Source organism: Cheilinus undulatus, linkage group 21 (genome assembly GCF_018320785.1).
Source record: "Cheilinus undulatus linkage group 21, ASM1832078v1, whole genome shotgun sequence".
In the NCBI taxonomy this organism is placed as follows: Eukaryota; Metazoa; Chordata; class Actinopteri; order Labriformes; family Labridae; genus Cheilinus; species Cheilinus undulatus.
Window position 1 is genome coordinate 9,054,338 of NC_054885.1, and position 20,843 is coordinate 9,075,180.

General features: G+C 39.8%; 1 protein-coding gene across 1 annotated transcript in view; it reads right to left on the reverse strand.

Moving 5' to 3' along the window:
- The window catches only part of rapgefl1 (Rap guanine nucleotide exchange factor (GEF)-like 1), a 68,769-nt gene that overhangs the window by 12,776 nt on the left and 35,150 nt on the right, over nucleotides 1-20,843 (reverse strand). Inside the window, exons 3-15 of the mRNA XM_041817490.1 lie at nucleotides 18,715-18,793; nucleotides 10,373-10,428; nucleotides 10,182-10,339; nucleotides 7,614-7,711; nucleotides 7,415-7,527; nucleotides 4,742-4,909; nucleotides 4,540-4,637; nucleotides 4,102-4,224; nucleotides 3,811-3,989; nucleotides 3,601-3,691; nucleotides 2,420-2,470; nucleotides 1,692-1,779; nucleotides 571-635 (exon numbers count right to left, since the gene is read on the reverse strand). Of these exons, the coding sequence (XP_041673424.1) occupies nucleotides 571-635; nucleotides 1,692-1,779; nucleotides 2,420-2,470; nucleotides 3,601-3,691; nucleotides 3,811-3,989; nucleotides 4,102-4,224; nucleotides 4,540-4,637; nucleotides 4,742-4,909; nucleotides 7,415-7,527; nucleotides 7,614-7,711; nucleotides 10,182-10,339; nucleotides 10,373-10,428; nucleotides 18,715-18,793 (1,367 nt within the window). The remainder of the gene's footprint in view (nucleotides 1-570; nucleotides 636-1,691; nucleotides 1,780-2,419; nucleotides 2,471-3,600; nucleotides 3,692-3,810; nucleotides 3,990-4,101; nucleotides 4,225-4,539; nucleotides 4,638-4,741; nucleotides 4,910-7,414; nucleotides 7,528-7,613; nucleotides 7,712-10,181; nucleotides 10,340-10,372; nucleotides 10,429-18,714; nucleotides 18,794-20,843) is intronic.

A 20,843-nucleotide genomic window follows, 5' to 3' on the forward strand; every position in this document is an offset into this window, starting at 1 on the left:
ACCCATTAAATGCAAATAACCCAAACAAAAAAACAAAACACATTTACAACCTAGTTTAAAATGCAGTCATGATCAGCCGATGACCAGATCATCCTGATTATCACTTCTCAGCTTCCACAGCCAATCACAGCTCTTTCTCTCAACATAGCAGTGTATTTAAATATGACATACGTCTCAATAATTCCTGAGGCACCATGCTGCTGCTGGCAAAGCTTCACCTCCTCCAACCCAGCCTCTTCCTTTGTAGCATAAAGCTTGTTGCACCTCATATTAAGATTCATGCTACTATGGATTAGTTGATTTAATCCATAGTAATTGATTGGACTATTTTTTTCTATTTAATCCACATTATCATGAAAGTATCTATCCATATGGAGGTTTAAAGCCCACCTCAGCTCTTCGTATTTTTCTTTGTTGATCTGAAGTTAGTTTTAGACATTGTTTTCAATATGGTGGCCACTACAGATTGGTTTCAAAATCCCTCTTCAGCAGCCACATGACTGGTGTCACTCAGATTTCATCCAGTGTTTTCTGCTGTGTATGCTATAGACTGAAGATAAAATGACTCACCATCTTCTCAAAGTTGACGAGGTCACCGTGAAACGTCTTACAGCTCTCATGAAGAAATGTCAAATCTGAACGAGAAACATCAAACGGGTTTAAAAAACATCCTAAACATTTAAGTTCAACTCACAATTTGTCAGAAGAGACTGACGGGCTTATCTGCTTCATTTTAAAGATTAAATGCTGGTGTTTTCATGCCTTTGTTTATAAAGAAGGACGATGGAAAGAGTCAGAAACAGTGCTGAAAGCGGGGAATGACGTGGGGAAGGAGGCGCAGGCCAGACTTGAATCTGGACGGTCCCCGTGCATGGGTGCGTTGTTTATTAGAGTAGCTTGGGTTTTATATAAACATTAAGGAGATTTTTGTGTAACTTTTGCAGTGAAATGAAGAATTTCCAATATAAAAAATACACTCTAACACTGAGGCAATCTAGAAAACCCAAATCAAACAGCAGAGAGACATCTTCAAACTTAACACCAATGCTTTCTTTCTCTCTTTCTTTTTTCACTTCTACTCTTTCCTCCCTCTTTCTGTCTCCCAAGATGTGTTACCATGGAGACAGAGCTTAAGGCTAAATTCACACACATGCACAGAGGCGTACAGTGTGTACAGTAATCTCATTTTAAGTCTTTTCAAACCGAACGTGTGAAAGCAGAAGAGACTAGTGTGTCTGAACACCTGCTGGGTTATCAGAGAGCAGCTGAAGACGGGATGAAAAGAAAAAAGGAGTGCAGAGGAAAACGACGATGTTGAGGAGAGTCTTTGAAGTGTGCGTGTGTATAAGTAGCACAGGTTAATATGGCGCTGATTAGCCAGAAGTGCTAATTAGCGAGGTGGGGCTAACGTGCTGCAGCATCTGGTGGACAGCTGGAGGGAAACGAGTCTCAAAGGAGGAAAGTGTAAGGATTATTAAACGATCCTGAGATCTTTGATCGGCTAATCAATACTTCAAAGTCTCTCTGAGGTTCTGATCCTGTTTCAGAGTCCCAGGGGGACGAGCAGCGTCCTGTGCTGAACTGTGGAGAACCTGGACTGTCCTTGAATGATACAAAGCCCCCAAAACTTTCAGGATTTGATTCTTTAATTAAAAACAAGCTCAGGTGGGGATGTTTGAGTCAGTTCTCACCTTTGAGCAGCAAAGGAGTGAAGGGGATCAGCGGAGGTCTCAGGCTGGTGATCAGGTCTCTGTAGGACTTATGATTCCTGGATGGGTCCTGAAGAGAAGATCAGATGTTTGTATTTTTACTAGGGATGCACAGATGCATCAGTTTAAAGTCTGTATTAGCAGCTATAAGAAAAATATTAGCAATTAACACTTTATGTGTGCATTAACAGTTATAAGCATTAAGTGTTGATCTGTTGTGTCCTAAGCACAAGGACCTAGGGCTGGGCAATACATCGCAAATTTGATTTAATCGTAATATGGCCTGCTGCAATTTACAAATCACAGAAGTTGCAATATTTCTTTAACTTAAAATGTGTTTTTAATGATTTTCAAAAAAACCCTACTTTTTGTGTTTTATGTATTTGTTTTTTTAGCCAAAATGACTCTCATATAAAAGATAATAAATAAAGCAAGTGGTATCAAATTTGCAATATGAGCAAACATAACAAAGTTATTCAATCTAATATTGATGAAGCTTAGCATTAATGTACAGAAGTCAAACCCCAAGCTGCGACCAGCTTATAGCCAGCTTCACCTCCCCCACCCCAGCTGCCTCCCTTATAGCGTGCTAAATGCTAAAGATTACTCTTTGGTCTCTTCTTCAGGAACATCTCACACAGTTCAGCTTTGGTTTCTTAAAGCGTAGTCTGAAGGCTTAAAAGGAAACATTAAGATGATGTTTTACTCACCGCGATGCTCTCAAACTGCTGAAACTGCTTCCTGAACTTCCCCGGCAGACCCTGAACACACACAGACATCATCATCAATCATCCATCATTAGCTATGTTTAGATGGACCACTTGTAACTGGAATAAATGCCTGATCTGAATAAAAATGCTTCATATAAACACTTCATTCTAAATAAAATCCTGCTCATTGGGAAAGGAATTTCATTCAGATCAAGAGGGGTGGTTTATGCCAATAGTCATTTAGATCAGCGTCCATGAAAACACTTGATCTGATCTGGTGAGTTTTGTCTCACTGCACAGTCTGCCCCACAGACGGACCAGTCAGAAACATGGCGGGAGCAAAATAAAACTGGTCTGTTCCTGAGACAGCTTTTTTACTCGAAACTTTAAAAGAGTACCAAATTGTTGGTTAAATAATATAGGGTATGAAACAGGAAAGCAATCCAATATTTCATGTGAGTAGGAGTTGAAAAAAACGAGTGAGTGCCGGCGGTTTATTTACACCAAAGGCGAAGAAGAATTTCTTCTTCTTGTACTGCAAATTTTCTTTAGATTTGACCGGTGGGACAAATTAAATGTACCATACCTAAGCACACACATCTAAATCGGATCATCTCAGACAAGTATAAATCTCTGATCAGAATAATTCAATCTGATTGTGGAAAAAAATGCTCATGTAACTGCAGCTGTTGTCTGTCAGACCCTAAATTTTGCTGCGAATGGTTGTGAATTTCTCCATACTTCCTAAGAAATCAGCAGTGAGCATTAAATGAATTCATGGAAAGACTTCCTTTTCTGTTTGGCATTTACTTCTGCGACATAAACACTGTCATGTCTTTGTCAATATTACCCCTGAGCAGCACTGTTTGTTTGTTGTGTTGAAAATAATTTAAACAATGAATCTTGATGCAGACATGGACGAATCTGCATCAGTGCAAAGGCAGCACTTAATCGATGCAGATCAACGCTGCTTGTGTGTTTCACCCTTGCAGTTGGACTTACCTTAAATACTCAAATAACGACTTGTGTTCAGTGGGGCTGCAGTCTTTGCAATTTAACTTTTTATGTTGTTGCAGAAGCACTAGTCCCAAGTGATGTAACTAAACCAATGAACTCCTGTGGTAAGACCATGCTCCAACAAAGTAGAGCAGAGCAGAGCAGATTCTTGTATGCTTTCTTACCTCCCAGGTGAGTCGAAGTCTGCTGACAGCCGGGTTATCTAAACCCAGAACCACGGCCAGGAAGGACAGCAGGTCCTGCTGCTGCTTACAGCTAAAACACACAAACACACAATCAGAGTGAGCTGACTGGTTGATGAGTTTATGCTGCTCCAGGTGTTTGAATAAGAGCAGAAACATCTCATTGTCTCTTGTCCTGTGCTGTGGACTCACAGAGCTGCGATCTTGATGAACTTGCGGAGCAGCTGGATCCTCTTCGGTAGAGACTGGCATTGAAGGATCTCTGTGGCGACCCAGTGCTGCACCTCGCTGCAGCGCTGCAGGACCAGCTCCAGGTTCAGAGGGCGCCAGCGGGACTGCTCACCATGAAACACATAACACACAAACTCCACCTGCAGTAGACACCAACGAAGAAGACATTATTTTAAACTCTGTCTGTGTTTAAACACAAATACAAAGTAGTCCAAAAAAAGAATGAAAAATAAATAAATAAATTGTCCTGACCTCATGCACACAGCTGAAGAGCTCCCAGTCAAACACCACCAGCTGATTGGCCACCTCCTCTGCTGACATGTCGTGGAGCTTACTGTCACCTGGAGTCCAGTGGATCTCTTCAGGAAGAGGAAGCTGAGGGAGCAGAAAGTTACATCAAGTTACGAGACAAAATAGATTTTAAAAAACCCTCCGTGTGCTTCTGCGGAGGCAACAAATCCTCCAGTGCTCCAGGGAGCTCTGCAGAGTCAGTCACCACAATTTACTGCTGCATTTTAGCAACACTCCTCCTCTTCGCCTTATTTTAAATCTACCAAAGCTTTATTACTGGCTTTTTCCTTTTATGTCTGCTCAGGGAAAAAAATGCTCCTGTTTAAGATGAGAAAAAGCTGAAATCAAATGCCCAGATTTTCAGTTTGAAGAGCAAAAAAGGACTTTTTGCATTCTCACCAATGAGTCGAGCTCAGAAGGTTCACAAGCAAACAGGTGTGTGTTGACTCCCAGTGTGGTGAAGACGGCCTCATCGCTAGGACGAAACACTGCCTTCTCTGAAAACACATTCATTAACAGCATTTAGATATTCTGCATGACAGTAAAAATGATGTATGCGAATGATAGAAACAGGATAAGTAGATTTAGTCTGTGTCCTGACCTCCTGCTGATGTGACAGCCACCAGTATGAGGTGTCCAGGTAGGACTGGTTGGTCTTCACTGTACTGGAGCTTCTCTCGGACCAGAGCCAGAATCTCTCCGACTCGACAGGACAGACGGCTCCTGATGGTGACGTAGGAATGATCCGGAGTGTAGACCCTGCAGAAGACTGGAGACATAGACACAGACACATGAGGATCCATCAGACTAATGTGGCTTTAATTCAAAAACCATTTAGTTTGCATTTTTACCTCCAAAAGGAATAAAAGGTTTAAGCAGCTTTGTCCTGTCTCTTTGTCCAATCATGTGTTCCATCTAAAGTCCAGAATGCAATATTTAATGTACGATATATCTAAGTGGTTGAAACTGTTAGAAACCTGGGTTGCAATTCTCCATTAAGGACAAGGTGGTGGAGTCATGTGGCTTTGGAAACACTGATTTTTAAGCATTTCATTTTGAAATATAACCTTTATTTAACCAGGAAAACATCGTTGAGAGTAAAAATCTCCTTTTCAAGAGTTTCCTGCCCAAGACAGCAACAGTTAACTGAGTTTTAGACAAACAAAGTGCAGGCATACACATCAAACAATACAAGATACTCCACGTGGACAAAAGTATTTTGCCAAACCTGATAATTAATAATAACTGAATTCAGGTATTTAAATCGGGCCCATTGCCACAGGTAGTGTTATACTCAAGACCACATTATCTGAGACCGAAACTTGCCTGAGACCAGAGTGCACCGAACAAAGTCAAGACCGAGACCTCTTTCAAAGTACAACATGCAAAAATCTAAAATCTTAACAAATTTGTTGAACTAACTTCTTGTAAAAAATTAATCTTTGTATATACTTAAAAGCCACTGACTAGTCCAGAATTATGTCAAATGTCTGAAAATGAGATGTTTATCTAGATTTGTCAGGTGAATGAAGCCTAAAGTTAGAGTTCAGAAGTATTTCATGTAGAAATAAGATGAACTGATGTCCGAGTTTTTGCAGCTATTTATTGTTTTAGCAAGTGCTTTATTATCACATTAATGTCTCGACAGGTCTTGTTGGAAAATCCAGAGTCCGGCCAGTCCATGACTGAGACAAGACCGAGTAAAAATGCTCTTGAGTCCGAGACAAGACCAAGACATTCAAAATGTGGTCTTAAGACCGGTCTCAAAACCAACACTGTTCTTGACTTCTATAACACTAGCCACAGGTGTATAAAACCACAGACTTTAAGTGTGGTACTGTGATAGATGCCACCTTGGCAAAAAGATGGTTTATGAGAGTTTGTCCCTGCTAGATATTCCGCAGTCAACTGTGGGTGGTATTATTAGAAAGTGGAAGTGTCATGAACAAGAGCAACTCAGCCAGGAAGCCGAGGACCACATAAAATCACAGAGTGGGGTCAACAACTGCTTAAGCATAGTTGCGTAAAAGTATCAACAGCTCAGGCTCTGCTGATTCCATAGTGGAAGAGTTCTGAACTTCCACTGGGATTAATGTAAGCACAAAAACTGTGTGGTGGGAGCTTCACGGAATGGGTTTCCGTGGTCGAGCAGCTACATGCAGGCCTCACATCACCAAGTCCAATGCAAAGTGTTGGATGGAGTGGTGCAAAGCACACCAACACTGGACTGTGGAGCTGTGGAAACATGTTCTGTGGTATAAAGAATCACACTTCTCCATTTGGCAGTCAAATGTGCTAGTCTGGGTTTGGTGGATGCCAGAAGAACATTACACCTGCCTCACTGCATTGTGCCAACTGTTAAGTTTGGTGGAGGAGGGATAATAGTATGGGACTGTTTTTATGGTTTGGTGTAGGCCCCTTATCTCCAGTGAAGGCCAATCTTGATGCTTCAGCTTACCAAGACATTCTGGACACTGCTTCCAACTTTGTGGCCCCAGTGCACAAAGCAAGGACTATAAAGACATGGTCTGATGAGTTCAATGTGGAAGAACTTCGCTGACCCACACAGAACCTTGCCCTAAACCCCACTGGGCACCTTTGGGATAAACTGGAAAGGAGATTGCAAGCCAGGCCTTCTCGTGCCTGACCTCACAAATGCTCTACAGAATGAATGGGCACAAATTCCCACAGAAACACTCCAAAGTCTTGTGGAAAGCCTTTCAGGAAGAGAGAAGGCTGTTATAGCTACAAAAGGGGACCAACTCAAAATTGAAGTACATGTATTTGAATACAATTCTCTGTGGTGGACAAATACTTTTGTCCATATGCTGTATCCTAAGTATCCTAGCCTAGTGTTATCTGTTCCTCTTAGCTAAAATCTAGCCTCTAAATTGACATTTACAGTTGACAGTTCTGCCTCTTTTGCCCCCTTTAGCTTTACCCATCTAAACCCTGCTGCCAACAAGGTCCGTTGAAGGCTAGCTTGTAAGCTAACAAGACACAACATGTAAATCAGAGAGAATTCTCTCCCTCTTTGATGGTGTAAGGCAACCAGATTCCCTCTTCTCTCTGTCTCCATGCTAAGCTATGCCTAATACCATCCAGGATTTGTGATTCTCTTTGAAAGGCGTAAACAGTGTTTGGGTGTGTCAGTCAGTTTGTGATTTGTATATCCAGGCCACAGACTGCAGGTGTGTTTGCATTGCAGTGTTGATGGAGTGTGTGATGTAAAGCCTTGTGTTTCTGTCTGTGCACGTGGCGGTGTGTGTCGTACTCTCGTCTGAGCCTCTGAAGGCCTCTCTCGGCTGCAGACAGGCGTCGATGCGTCTGAAGTGTCTGAACAGAGGACGGACCTGCTTCTTCCTGCTCTCCTTCTCCTCTTCAGACCTAAGCACAAGAGAGCCATTATATGTCAAATGTACATGATTAACAGATAACATTAATAAAAGAGTATGATTATGTGTTTATCTTACGGGCAGTGTAAGATCTCAGTCCATCTCTGGAGTTTGAGGACGTCCTCCACCAGTTCAGGGTAACGACTCAACTCCTGAACCGCACACAGGTACAGCTCCTACGCAGACACACACAAAGGTATTTATAAGCACAGACTGTAAAGAACAGAAGAGATCTTAGGCTTTGTGTAAAAAGGCGTGTGCTGAGCTGACTCAGACCGTTTAGTTGTTGCTGTGACAACCGTGTACTGAGAACAACACGTCCCATCCTGCAGAGGACTTACTACCTGCGTGTGCTTTGATTGTTACTCTAACTGTGGGTTTGATAGCAGACAATTAAAGGGGAACTTTGTTGTTATGACTGTTTGACAGCAATAACTAGGGCAGAGGCTTTTCCAGGTTGTCCACACTTGAGTCCATCTTTTCTGTTATTCTTGTGAATTGGCAATTTCTTAAATTGGCACAAATATCCTGACTAAAGGACTAAGTGATATGATTTTGGAGGTAACAGGTCGAAATCAAAGTCACTGGGACTCATGTTCATCCCATGCTTGTGAATGCCATCTCTCAAGAATTCTTTGAGGTTTTTTTTATGAACTTTGCACAAATGTCCACTCTGAATCAAGGTTTAACTGATTAGATTTTGGAAATCATAGGTCCAAGTCAAGCTAACTGCTTGTGACCCTGATACCTCAAGAATGCTTTGAGGTTTTTCTTAGAAATCAGGACAAATGTCCACTCTGACTCAAGGAAGTTTTCTGAAGAGGTTGGAAGTCTTAAGTCAAAGGTGGGCCACATGTTCATCCTCTGCTTCCCTCAAAGATGCTTGGAGGTATTTTTCTCAAACTTCCGACAAATGTCTAGATAAGATGACTGAGGTCAGGTCAAGAGTAGGGACTGTTGGTCCTCATGCTCATCCTCGTTTTTGGGACATTATTTGGAACCCAATATTCCAAGAACCCTTACAGGGATTTTCTTCAGACATTGCACAAATGTCCCCTCTGTCTCAAGGCTGAATAGTTTACACCAGTGGTTTATAACTGGTGGGTCGGGACCCAAAAGTGGGTTGCGGAGCAGTTTTCAGTGGGTCACCAATGTGTGTCTAGAAAAAAATTGTGGCAATGTCTATGAAGAACATGCAACCATACTGTTTCTTTTTTTGTGATAATGGGTAAATTTGAATGTTTTTTTCAATATTTCAACTCATGTATCTCCTTTTCTTGCAATAAAAGAACTGCTTTTACCATGTAAGTGAAGTCATTTCTCAAGATCACTAGAAAATTGGCCAAAATAGGGGGTTGAAAACGTGCATTGTTTAAAATCTTTGGAAATTAGGGTTGCGATTTGTCATCAAAGATATTGGTATGTCCTTAGGCTAGACCAGTAGAGAACCACTGGTTTAGACTATTAATGTCAAATGTCAGGGTCATTGTCCTATATTTTCATCTCTTGATTGTGAACCTAATATCTAACAAACGCTTGAATTAATTTTTCAGAATTTAGGGCAAATGCCCACTCTGACTCAAGGATGATCTATCTAGATGTTGGCAGATGGACAAAGGTCAGGTTTTTGAGCCTCAGGTTCATTCCTTGGTTTTGAACCAAATATCTCAGGAAAGCCTTGAGGAGTTTCCTCAGACCTAAGAACAAATGTCCTCTGTGACTCAAGGATGTATGAATTTGAGGCCGATGATCATAGGTCAGATGTTGCGGTCATTGGGCCTCACGTTCCTCCTTGGCTTTAGAACAAGATTTCTCAAGAATGCTTTCAGGGATATTTTCCAAACTTTGCACAAATGTCCACTCTGACTCAGTGATGAACTGACTATCTTTCAAAGGTCGTAGGTCAAGTTTATGATTATGATGATCCCTTTGCTTTACAGCCATTGTTGTCTACCTGATATCTCAAGAACACTATGAGGGATTTTCTTCAAATCTTGCACAAATTACCACTCTGACACAAGGATGAAATGACTAGATTTTGGAGGTCAAAGGTCATTAAGCCCTTGTTTGGAACTCAATATCTTAACTGTGCATTTTGGAGTTTTCTTCTAACTTTTAATGGATGTCTGATCAGACTCAGAATTAAGCTGATAAATCATTGGTGGTCAAAGGTTTAAAGTCACTGGGTCTCATGTTCATCCTTTGCTCTCCATGCAATTATTGTGAATGTGGTATTTCAAGAACCCAAACAGGGATTTTCTTCAAAGTTAGCTCATTTCAGCTCTGACTCAAGATGAACTGATGAGATTTGGAGGTCCTTGCTCCCAGTCATCTGGCCTCATGTTCATAAATCTACTTTGAATCAGGAATGAACTGATTTGATTTTGGAGGTCCTTGGTGACAATCGAGGTGACTAGTGTCAGGTTCATCCCTTGCTTATGAATGCAATATATTAAAAGTCAAGGCCAACTGGCCTCATGGTCATCCTTTGCTTGTAAATCTGACATCTTAAGAATGCTTTGGATTTTCTCCAAGACTGTTTAATTTTCAGAAAGTTAGCTGTGCCCCTCTTCTTCCAGCAGCAGCTCTCAAAAATGTGAATTACAACTGTGTCTTGAATAGTATGTTCTCTTATGTAGGTTTTACCTTAGGAAAGTTGTTGCTGCGCTCCCCCTCCTCCTGCAGCAGTTCTCTGTAGGTATCCAGATACCGAAACGCCACGTTCAGCACCGCCTGCTTCCTCTCCACTCCGTCCAGCGTCCCATCACTCTCCCCTTCATCGTCTTCCTCCTCTTCTCCTCCGTCTCCTCCTTTACCTCCTCCCTCTCTCCTCTCACCCTCTGCCTCCCTCCCTCCCCCGTCTCCTTCCTTCACCTCCGTCTCCAGAGAGAATCTGTGAAAGTCTGAGTTAAGGAAGGAACTGAATTCATCTTTTAACATTACTCTGATGCCGGGACAGACATTTTGAACAGAATGATAAATAATATAAGAAACTGTGGCATGCATTTTTAATATTTTAGAACTTAGGATAATCAGGTCATGATTAAATGTTAAAAAGACAAAAAGCAAAGTAGAAATTAAATATTAAAACTGCAAACAGATACTGTAAAACACAGATGTGGGCATGAAATATCACATGTATAAAACCACATTAAGCATTAAAATTGCTTCATTTAAACTGTGCATCTCTAAAAGGAAAATTAAAATATGGATAAGGCACAAAAAGAGAAATAAATTGTATTTTAATTTCATTTTCTCCACAGACAAATGTAACAAATTAAGAAAAATCAACGGCAGTTCTTTCAAAATCAAAACTGCTTCAATGACTTCATTAAGATCAGATTTATATTCATATTGGGAATAAGAGCAGCTTATAAATCTATCTTTAATGAGCTCTGCTTTAACATCTCAGAGAGGCAGCAGCTCAGAGGAGAAACTGTAACTACAGAGAGACGGAGCCGCCATGATGACCCACATATATCTGCACTCTCTTACACATACTCATACAAATACACAGCTGCTTCTGTCTCTCCACATACACTGTGATCACACTAAAGGCAGAGCATGCAGCAGCCTGAGGAGGGCGCCAAAAGTAAAAACCAGCTGCTCTTTCAGTTATATCTCAGACGTTTCTGCAGCTCAGACTTGGTTTCTGGCGATGTTTCAAATGAGGCTCAAATGTTTTGGTGCCTGAGTAGCAGAAATATGATACAGAGCATAATGAGAAATTACAGAAGAAAACCAAGGTAAAAAGCAATATTTTAGGACATCTTAAAGATTAAAAACTACACTCTCCATACTGCTTTGGAGAAGGCAACTAGCCATGCAAAGTACGTGGAACTAAAGCAATTAAGCTGTATTCACACATGCACAAAACTCTGAAAATTTGTGTAAATTTGCTGGGTAAACTAACCCAACATGCAACTGGTTAACCTGACACACCAGATGGATTTTTTTCGCACATCCATCTGGAAAACCTTCGATATACAGCGTTTGGGAAAGGGCATAGCCTTTGAAAAAAAAACTCAGACGGTGATTTGATGAACGTTCTGTCACATCTTTACAGGCCATTTAGAGCAATGAAACACATGGCGTCATCGCTGCTACCAAGGTGCACAGCTACTTTAGCAGCATCCACGCTAATGTCTTCCGCCATAATTGCACCAGTCTCTTGTTGCTGCTTGCATACGCCATGACTTCACCGCGCCTGAAAGTACTGCCCCTCGTCGCTGATTGGTCCTGTCACTTTCTAACCGGGCCCAAACGGTTCAGACGGGAGCTTTGTAAGATGGATTCGCCAGTGAGAAACAAAGAAACAGACGTATCCATCTGCTTTGCTTTGAAGGTTAGCAACTGGTGGGATCTCTGCACATAATCAGACTACTTCTTTCTTGTTTCCGCTGCTTTTCAGTCCCAAACATGTCATAAATGCATGCTAGAAAATCCATTCCTTAGCAGCATGCATATCTGTGAATATGATTCATCCATTTTCTTCCGCTTATACGGGGCCAGACTAGCAGGCTAGGCAAGTCAACAGACATCACTCTCCCCAGTGACGTTTCCACCTCTTCCTGGGGGTCCCAAGACATTCCCAGACCAGATAACATATATTCTCCCTTCCAGTGACTCCTGGGTCTACTCCAGGGTCTCCTAATCAGATGCCTGAACCACCTCAACTGGCTCCTTTCAACACGAAGGAGCACATGGTTCTACTTCCAGATGCCACCGTATGTCACTACATCTCTAAGGCTGAGCCCAGCCACCCTCCTGAGGAATCTCAGTTCGCCAGCTTGAACCTGCAATCTCATTCTTTCGGTCATCATCCAGAGTTCATGACCATAGGTGTGGGTTGAAAAGACTATTGACCGGTAAATTGGGAGCTTTGCCTTCTGGCTCAGCTCCCTCTTCACCACAATGGATGGTACAACATCTGCAGTACTGTTGCATCAATCCACCTGTCAGTCTCATGGCCCATTCTAACCTCACTCCAATGTTAATTTTGACAGCTATGTTTAATTTTAGGCCTGATCTTAGTCTTTTGATTACATGTCTTTTAGTTTTAGTCAGATTTAGTCATTTCTATCCTTTTTAGTTTTAATCTACTTTTAGTTGCCGAAAACTCCAAAACATTTTAGTATATTTTTGGTCCATAAAAAGTCCTCACGTTTCAGTCTTTACTTAAAGTTTACTTAAAGTCCAAGCATTTATTCTCTTGCCTAAATCTGGAACCAAATACAAATTTACCCACAATGGACAAATATCATGTCAGAAGAAAACTAAATTACATTTTAGTCTAGTTTTAGTCATCTTGACGAAAACTGAACATACATTTTGTCAATTTTAGTCATAAGAGATCTATCTTTGGCTAGATTAAGTTTAGTTTCTGTCATGGAAAAAAAGGCTGTCAACAAACATTTTCAGTCATAGTTTTATTTGACAAAAATTAACACTGCCTCACTCATGAACAACACCCTGAGATACTTGAACTCCTTCACTTGGGGCAAAGACTCCCTCCCCACCTCAAGGGAGCAATCCAACATTTTCCGACCATGGCCTCGGACTTGGAGGTGCTGACCCTCATCCTAACTTTTTTTCACTCAGTGACAAGCCGCTCCAGCTCCTTGCAGAAGAAGCTAACAGAACCACATCATCTGTAAGAGGCAGAGATGAAATTCTGAGGTCCCAAAACTGAAAATTTCACAGTTGCTGGAGGATTTACAGTAACACAAGTAACATGATTATCATTTTACAGTAACATTAATGTGGTTTCTAAGTAGCAACAGTAACGCTTTACATTACAAATGTAATAAGATTACAGATACATGGCACTTTGTACTGCATACATCCACCGGCCAACACTCAGCACAGTTTGGTATGAAAGCCATGACAGTGCAATCTGGACCTGATGTGCTGCAGCAGTCATGCAGCAAACATGCAACATGAAACTGGCTCAGGTCAATCTTTAATTTAGTTCTTTTTTTTTCGTTGAAGACAAAAAAATGTGTTGTAGATATTTTCATTATCATTATTCTTATAAATAAAGAGAGTTTTAATGTGACACAAAATTTTCATGTAGTTGGAAAGAGTTGAATTAAAGAGTCTAACAATAAGTCAGTGGGGTCTAAGGCTGGATCAATGACCTACATCAGCCGAAGTCTTTTCTAATTCATCATCATTCCTTATACTTTAAAGTGTTTCAAGGACTGAAGTTTTAGGTCTGACCTACATTTAAATATCACTATCGACATTAGTATCGGTTAAAATTATTTTGTAAATACTGACCTCAACAAAAATCCAATATCGTGCATCCCTAGATGAACCCACCAAATGATGCCAAAGTTGCAGGGCAGCAAAGAAGCAGACAACCATTGTGACACTGTTCTCTGATAATTTCGTTTTTTTTCTGTCTACTCATATGAAAAATATTACATTATGTTTGTGCATGTTGCACTGAGGGGCTGCAGCTGCGTTCTTCATTCAGTCCTGTTATATAACGACATTAAAACCAAACCTCCAGTCTTGTATGATTCTGATAACTGCGTATTCTCATATGACTCAGTTCATCTTCTGGAAATGTACTTTAATACCATGTGAGGACAGGCTGAATGTTTCATGGTTGCATTCATCTTCATCTGACAGAGATGACAGGAGAAGATTTCTGTGTTTCTGTCAGAGAAAGAGATGAAGATGAAGACGAGCGTTTCTCTCCGTCCATCCCTCCCACTCTTCTTACGCCCACATGCCTCTCTGCTCTACTTCCTCTCCTCCCTCCTCATCCTCCCTCCAGCTCTCTGCTCTTTATCTCCCTGAGTGTGTGGGTGAGCGTTCACGTGGACGACCATCACTCTGTCACAGCACAGAAAACATAACATTCATTTGCATATTTAACGACGCAGCGTCACATGAAACTTGAGTCAGCTGCTTTATACCTACAGCTGTTTGAAAATTAGCATTTTCACCCTAAACCTAACTGCTGGTGTGGCTTGAGTTTTTTTATGTGAATTGTGTCCAAAAGGTGGACTTAACTGAGGAAAATCAGATAAATGGCCACTGCCTTTCTGCCACAGTGCTTTTTAATAGGGATGATACATCAGTTCAGCATTAGTACTGTCTATTATTGGCTCTTTTGAGAAATATCAGCCCGCTTGGATTTTGCAAAATACCCTGTGTGGAAGCCAAGCATTTATGTGTTTTGCACTGAGGAGAGGCTTCCATCTAGCCACTCCGCCACAAAGCCCAGATCAGTGGAGGGACGCAGTGATGGTTGTCCTTCTGGAAATTTGTCCCAACTCCACACAGGATCTCTGGTGCTCAGTCAGTGACCATCAGGGTCTTTGTCACCTCATATTACTCCGTTTGGGCTGGTTACCTGCTCTTGGAAGAGTGCTGGTAGTACCAAACTTCTTCCATTTGAGAATTATTGAGGCCACTGTGCTCTTTGAAACCTTGAGTGCAGCAGGATTTTTTTGTAGCCTTCCCCAGATCTTTGCGTTCTCTCTGAGCTTTACAGGCAGTTTCTTTGACCTCATAGCTTGTTGTTTGCTCTGACATGCATTGCCAGCTGTGAGACCTTCTATAGAGGGGAGTGTGCCTTTCCAAATCACATCCAATCTTTACATTTACCACAGGTGGACTCCAACCAGTGCTTAAAAACTTCTCAAGAAGGTCCCAGAGAAATAGGAGGAACCTGTTGTAAATGTAAAGTGTTTTTGCAAAGGGTCAGAACACTTATGCCAATGCAGCCATCAATAACATCGGCCATGGTGCTCCGCTATAGTTCGATTTTTATCACCATAGATTATTTTACACAGCCAAAGTCACATTTTTTTTAAAGCAGACATCCGTCTGCCTGCTCAGCTATGAACATGTGCACGTGAGCTGTGCTGCGTGCACAGAGTGTGGCACGGGCAAACGCCCTGCACTGTGTGACTGACCCTCAGACACTCAAGCTACATCAGAGGAGGCCTTGAATCATTTCAGGTGAAACACTTGTTCCTTCCTTATATTGATGTATCTCTCACGCTACATGTGCACATGTAGCGTGCAACCTTCATGTCTAACTTATCTAATAAAAGAGTATTATTCTCATCTTAAGAGACAAAACCCTGAGTGACTGAGAAGACTTTGCTTCAGTCAGATGTATATAAAACATGTTGAAACCTCTTTGTACCCACTAATAAAGCAGAGAAAGGGAAAGAGGCAGTCAGGTTAAATACTTTCAGTTCTAGCTGAGGTAAACTGTCACTGATTTTAGTTATTTGTTGGACAAATCATAATTCCCTCAGGGGTCAGAGAGCATTACGCTGCTGTAAACATCAGAAATAATGACCAATTATTTCTCTCAAGAATATGAACTTAACACAGAAATTTAATTCATGTATCATTTAGATATAATTTTTCTACCTTGGCTAACAAATATAAAATATCAACTCCACCATATATTAAGGAATTAAAATAAACACTTAATGCTTGGAACATACTTATAAGGTGTTAGTGCATGAAAGACATGGCCTCTTGCAAATTAAAATAATACACCAGTTACACTGGTCTAAAGAAAAGCTCCATAAGATATTTCTGGAAGTAGATCCGTTATGTGACCGCTGTGGTGTGGCACCAGCATCATTAGGTCATGTGTTCTGGAGCAACCTTTGTCAGACTTTATCCAAAATATTAAAAAGTCTTATTAACTTTATACTTATACTTTCTTCTATAACACACAAAAAGTTTTTAGTTCATACCTTTTCATGTTTCGACGTAATGCTTCCATTGAAACATGTAAAGGTATGAACTAAAAACTTTTTTGTCTGTTATAGAAGAAAGTATATCATTAAGCACCGTTTCAGTCTTATTAACTCCTTTGACAGCAGTCTTAGGAATTATAGACCCAAGTGTTAAAAACAGTGTAGAAAACAACATGTTTCATTTGTATGATTAATAGCACGAAGATTTATTCTTCTTAACTGGAAGCAGAAGACTTCACCAACATTTTTTCATATTATATTATAACATATTATAACATAAATTCTCTTTAAAAAACAAGAGAGGAAATTTTACAAGATCAACCTTTTGTTTATCCTTTCAAACAAATGCACACTAGTTAGCATGAAAGATGTAGCATGAAATAAGGAAAATTAGGATAAAAGGAAGAAATCAGAAAATAAATATAATTAGCAACCCCCGCCCCCCCTTTTACATTTTTTTCTTCTTATTATTTAAATATTTTTTATTCTATTATTCTTGTAAATTGTACTTTTACTTTTTTTATCGTCAGTTTTCTCCTATTTAAAATGTGTTATTTATTTACTCTTCTTTTTTTTTTTCATTTTGTGGAAAATCAATTATAAGCTTGGACAAACTTATGCAAACATTGATTAATATCATTGTCTGTGTTAAAAAATCAAATTAAAACAGTTAAAAAAAAATTAAATAATAAAAAATATTACAGGAAAGGAAGAGTGTGACACAATTTCCTGGATGAGATTAGTTTTTGTTAAAATTATATATAAAAAATAAATCTTTATCAAAATTTCCATCTAGGTTATTATTATTATTATTATTACCTATTATTATTATTATTATTATTATGGGTTTTTAGTCTTATTTTTATTCTTGGTATTTAATTTTATTCTGGAATTATATATATATGCTTCATGATTAGTGGAGTTACATTGCTGACTTTATATTTCACGGGTTCTCCTGTTGATGCGGTTTTGTCTTGTTGTTGTGTTCTTTTCTTGTGTTATGACACTTTGTTTAAATTGTGTTTTTGCTTATTGTCAAAGCACTTGGCAATTCTCTGTTTTAAAAAGTGCGATATAAAAATTGTTATTATTGTAGAGTTATTATTATAGATTTAGCCTCTCCATTTTGCTCTAAACAACATGCAAAATGGTGCATTTAACTTCAAAATGTCAAAATTGGTCTCCCAGGGGAGCATCATCTCCTTAAATCCTGTGGGATCACCGCAATGTGATATTTCAGTTTTTATTTTTAATAAATTTGCAAAAATTTCTAAAATTATGTTTTCACTTTGTCATGATTGGGTACTGAGTGTAGGTTCATGAGAATTAAAATATATTTTTTGACTGAAGCATCAGGCTGCAATATAACAAAATTCAAAAATGTGAAGGGGGTTTGATTATTTTCCAGGTGCACTGTACATCTAATATCACAATATCCATCCCGCCCTAGCCCAGACAGTTAAAGAAACATGTTACTCACTGGATGCCAGTGCTAATTTAATACACTTGTGCACAAATTCCCTTTCATAATCTGTGTAGTGCACATTTTATACAATGAAGGCGAAGAAAGCTGAAATATCAGCAGTAGATGCCTGTCAATTATTCTATGAAGTGTAAAGCAGCGTTTTCATAGAAACGTCTCAGCAGCTTCGTAGGCATGGAGGCTTTTGTCTGCTGTCATTGATCACTCGCTGTAAGGAGAAACGCCTCTTTTAGCCCAGTCTTTGCAGGTCTGGTGAATCACCTTATTTGACTGAGCTACTTCTATTATGTTACTTTTATGTCTTTGAAACACATCTTGAATGTAATTATTGTCTAAAATACAGAGCATCCTATATCAAAATCAGTATTCCTGCCCAATATGAGAGACGACATGGCAGTCATGTGTCTCCGTGTGGTCAATATCAGGGCAGATATTGGGGGGCAGGACTGAAAATGAAGCTCAGCCAAGACAGACAGAAGGGGGCGTGGCTAAACATGGAGTTCAACAAGGCCAGACAGAAGGGTCCCATGGCTAAACATGAAGCTTAAGCTGCTCTGACAGTTCAGACCTTGAGGCTCTTTGAGGAAGAAAACACAAACCTGAAGCCACAAGACTGAAAACTAACAGACTGTGGTTCCTGAGCAAATGAGCGAGTGTTTGACCAAAGTGGATCAGAATAAAAATAAAATTATGTCGTATAAAGGAGGAGTGTTAGTAGCCTGGATAAAACTCTGGATCTGACATGTAGAAGATTCTTAACTCTGCAGTCAAACACGTGCAAGGAGGCTCATGCTTACCTCCATTATTCACACAGAGCGCTGTGAGCACATTCTGTCCAGGTAATTATGCATGTGAGCGAGCAAGAGGGGAGAGAGAGAGAGAGAGAGAGAGAGAGAGAGAGAGAGAGAGAGAGAGAGAGAGAGAGAGAGAGGAAGTGAGGGAGTGAGAAGGATACTGCTGCAGCAGAACTTGCTGAAACCTGTCGGCCGTCAGGAAGATGGGATGTGTCAACATGAAGTCATCCAGCAGAGTTTCTACAGAGACAGAGAGACAAGCAGAAGTCAGTTTAACAGAGTGTACCTGAATGCATCACCAACATTTGCATAAAACTCAAAAAAGTCCCTGTCCCTTGAAAAAACAGGAAACAAAACAAATGCAACCTCTGTTGTTGGATAATAAAACCAAAGTTCTTCTACTGTCGACTTGAATCTGGCTGCAGAAGCCAATGAATCCCCATTAGCCCTTACATTTAAATCAAGCCATTAAGGACAGATTAGGGCTGAATGATTCGCAAAAATAATCAAATTACAATTTTTTTGTCCCAAAATTGCAATTGGGATTATCTTTAGGTTCCTCGTGTATGCATTGTTCTACAAACACAAGCAATAAATCATTCTATATCATAACAAGCACAATGTTAGAAAATTAAACTAGAAGTGAACAAATTTAGAAAGAAATATCTAAATGTGATTTTGGCTCATTTAGCAAATTTCATATTGACTGCCATATATGGAGATGATCATTTTTGTTTTTCTCGTTCTGATCAAGAAAAACATACGTGAACAAGAAAAGTAGGATTTTTGTAAACCATACAAAAAAGACATTTGAATGTTTGCCTAATGTATATAGCATAAAATCTCTGCTGCAAACAACTGTATCAAACTGGTATTTTGAAACATTTTGGTCAGAAAAAAATTGCACTCTCTGCGATTTGAAAATTGCAGCAGGCCATACTGACATTTAATGTAATTTGTGATTATGTGCGTCTTGACCTAGCCCAGATCAGCAGAGGGCTGCAGTGATGGATGTCCTTCTGGAACTCTAACCTGACACGCCACAGTATTCTGTTCCATATATCTACTACATGGATATATTTCATATTCACCTGGGAAAGCTCCCATAGAAAGCATCTGGAGAGGGCAGGACTTTTAAAAAAATTCTCCAAAGGTAACTGAAGGAACATTCTGTCACATTTGTGACAGGCCAATCAGAGTGGCAAGACAAAGTAAGGTTCTACGCATGCACTTCTCCTGAGCACAAAGATGGTGGAGCTCTTCGGTGAATACATCTATGCCATGGCCAGTCAGGAGGTTTACAAGAAACATCTTCTCTGTCAAGACAAGCTTTCAGTGTGATTCTTAGTTCATTTTTTAAAATAAAATATGGTCCAGTTCTGATTAAACTGCTGTTTTCCCACAGCTACTCTAGGGCTGAATGATTTTGAAAAATAATAATTGCGATTTTTATCCCCAATATTGCAATTGCAATTTGATATGTGATATTCCTTAACTTTCTTTTATTCCTAAACAAGAACAATTCTTTAAAAATATCTAATTATGATAATTTTGACTCGTATTACATTTTGGATATGAATTGTTGCATTGAAGGTTTTTTTTTTGTCATTCTTATTAATAAGAAAAAAAGTACAAAAATGAAAGATTTTTTGTAGACTATTCTAAAACTATTCTCTGCTGCAAAAAAATTTTAAGACTGGTATTTTGACTCAAATTTCAGGTCAAAGAAACATTGCACCTTCTGCGATTTGAAAATTTAATCTAATTTTCGATAACTGCCCAGGCCTAAGCTACAGCATACCCGAGCTCAGACCACGGCAGCAACCACTGGACACACCATCAGACCCAACCTGTAAAGATCGCAAACCTATGCAGAAGCAGACCAGGAAGAGAGCGAAAACATCTTTTTTGTCACAAAAAGCTTTCAGTGTTGCTCTCTGCCCTTGTTTTAATAAAGAAATGTTGCTTTTGTAGCTTTCCCTAGATCTGTTTCTTGCAACAATCCTGTCTCTGAGCTCTGCAGACTTTATAACTCTTACTCTGATATGCATTGTCATCAGTGAGGCCTTCTATAGAGAGGTGTGGGCCTTTCCAAAAACATGTCTAATCAATTTAATTTACCACAGATGGACTGGAAAGTTCAAGTTATACTGCAAAGGGTCTGAATACTTATGTCAATGTGATATTTCAGTTTTTTTATATTTTATACATTTGCAAAAAAAAGGTTTTGTTTCGTTATGATTGGATACTTAGAGTGGTTAAATGTTTTAAACTGGACACCCACTGAATC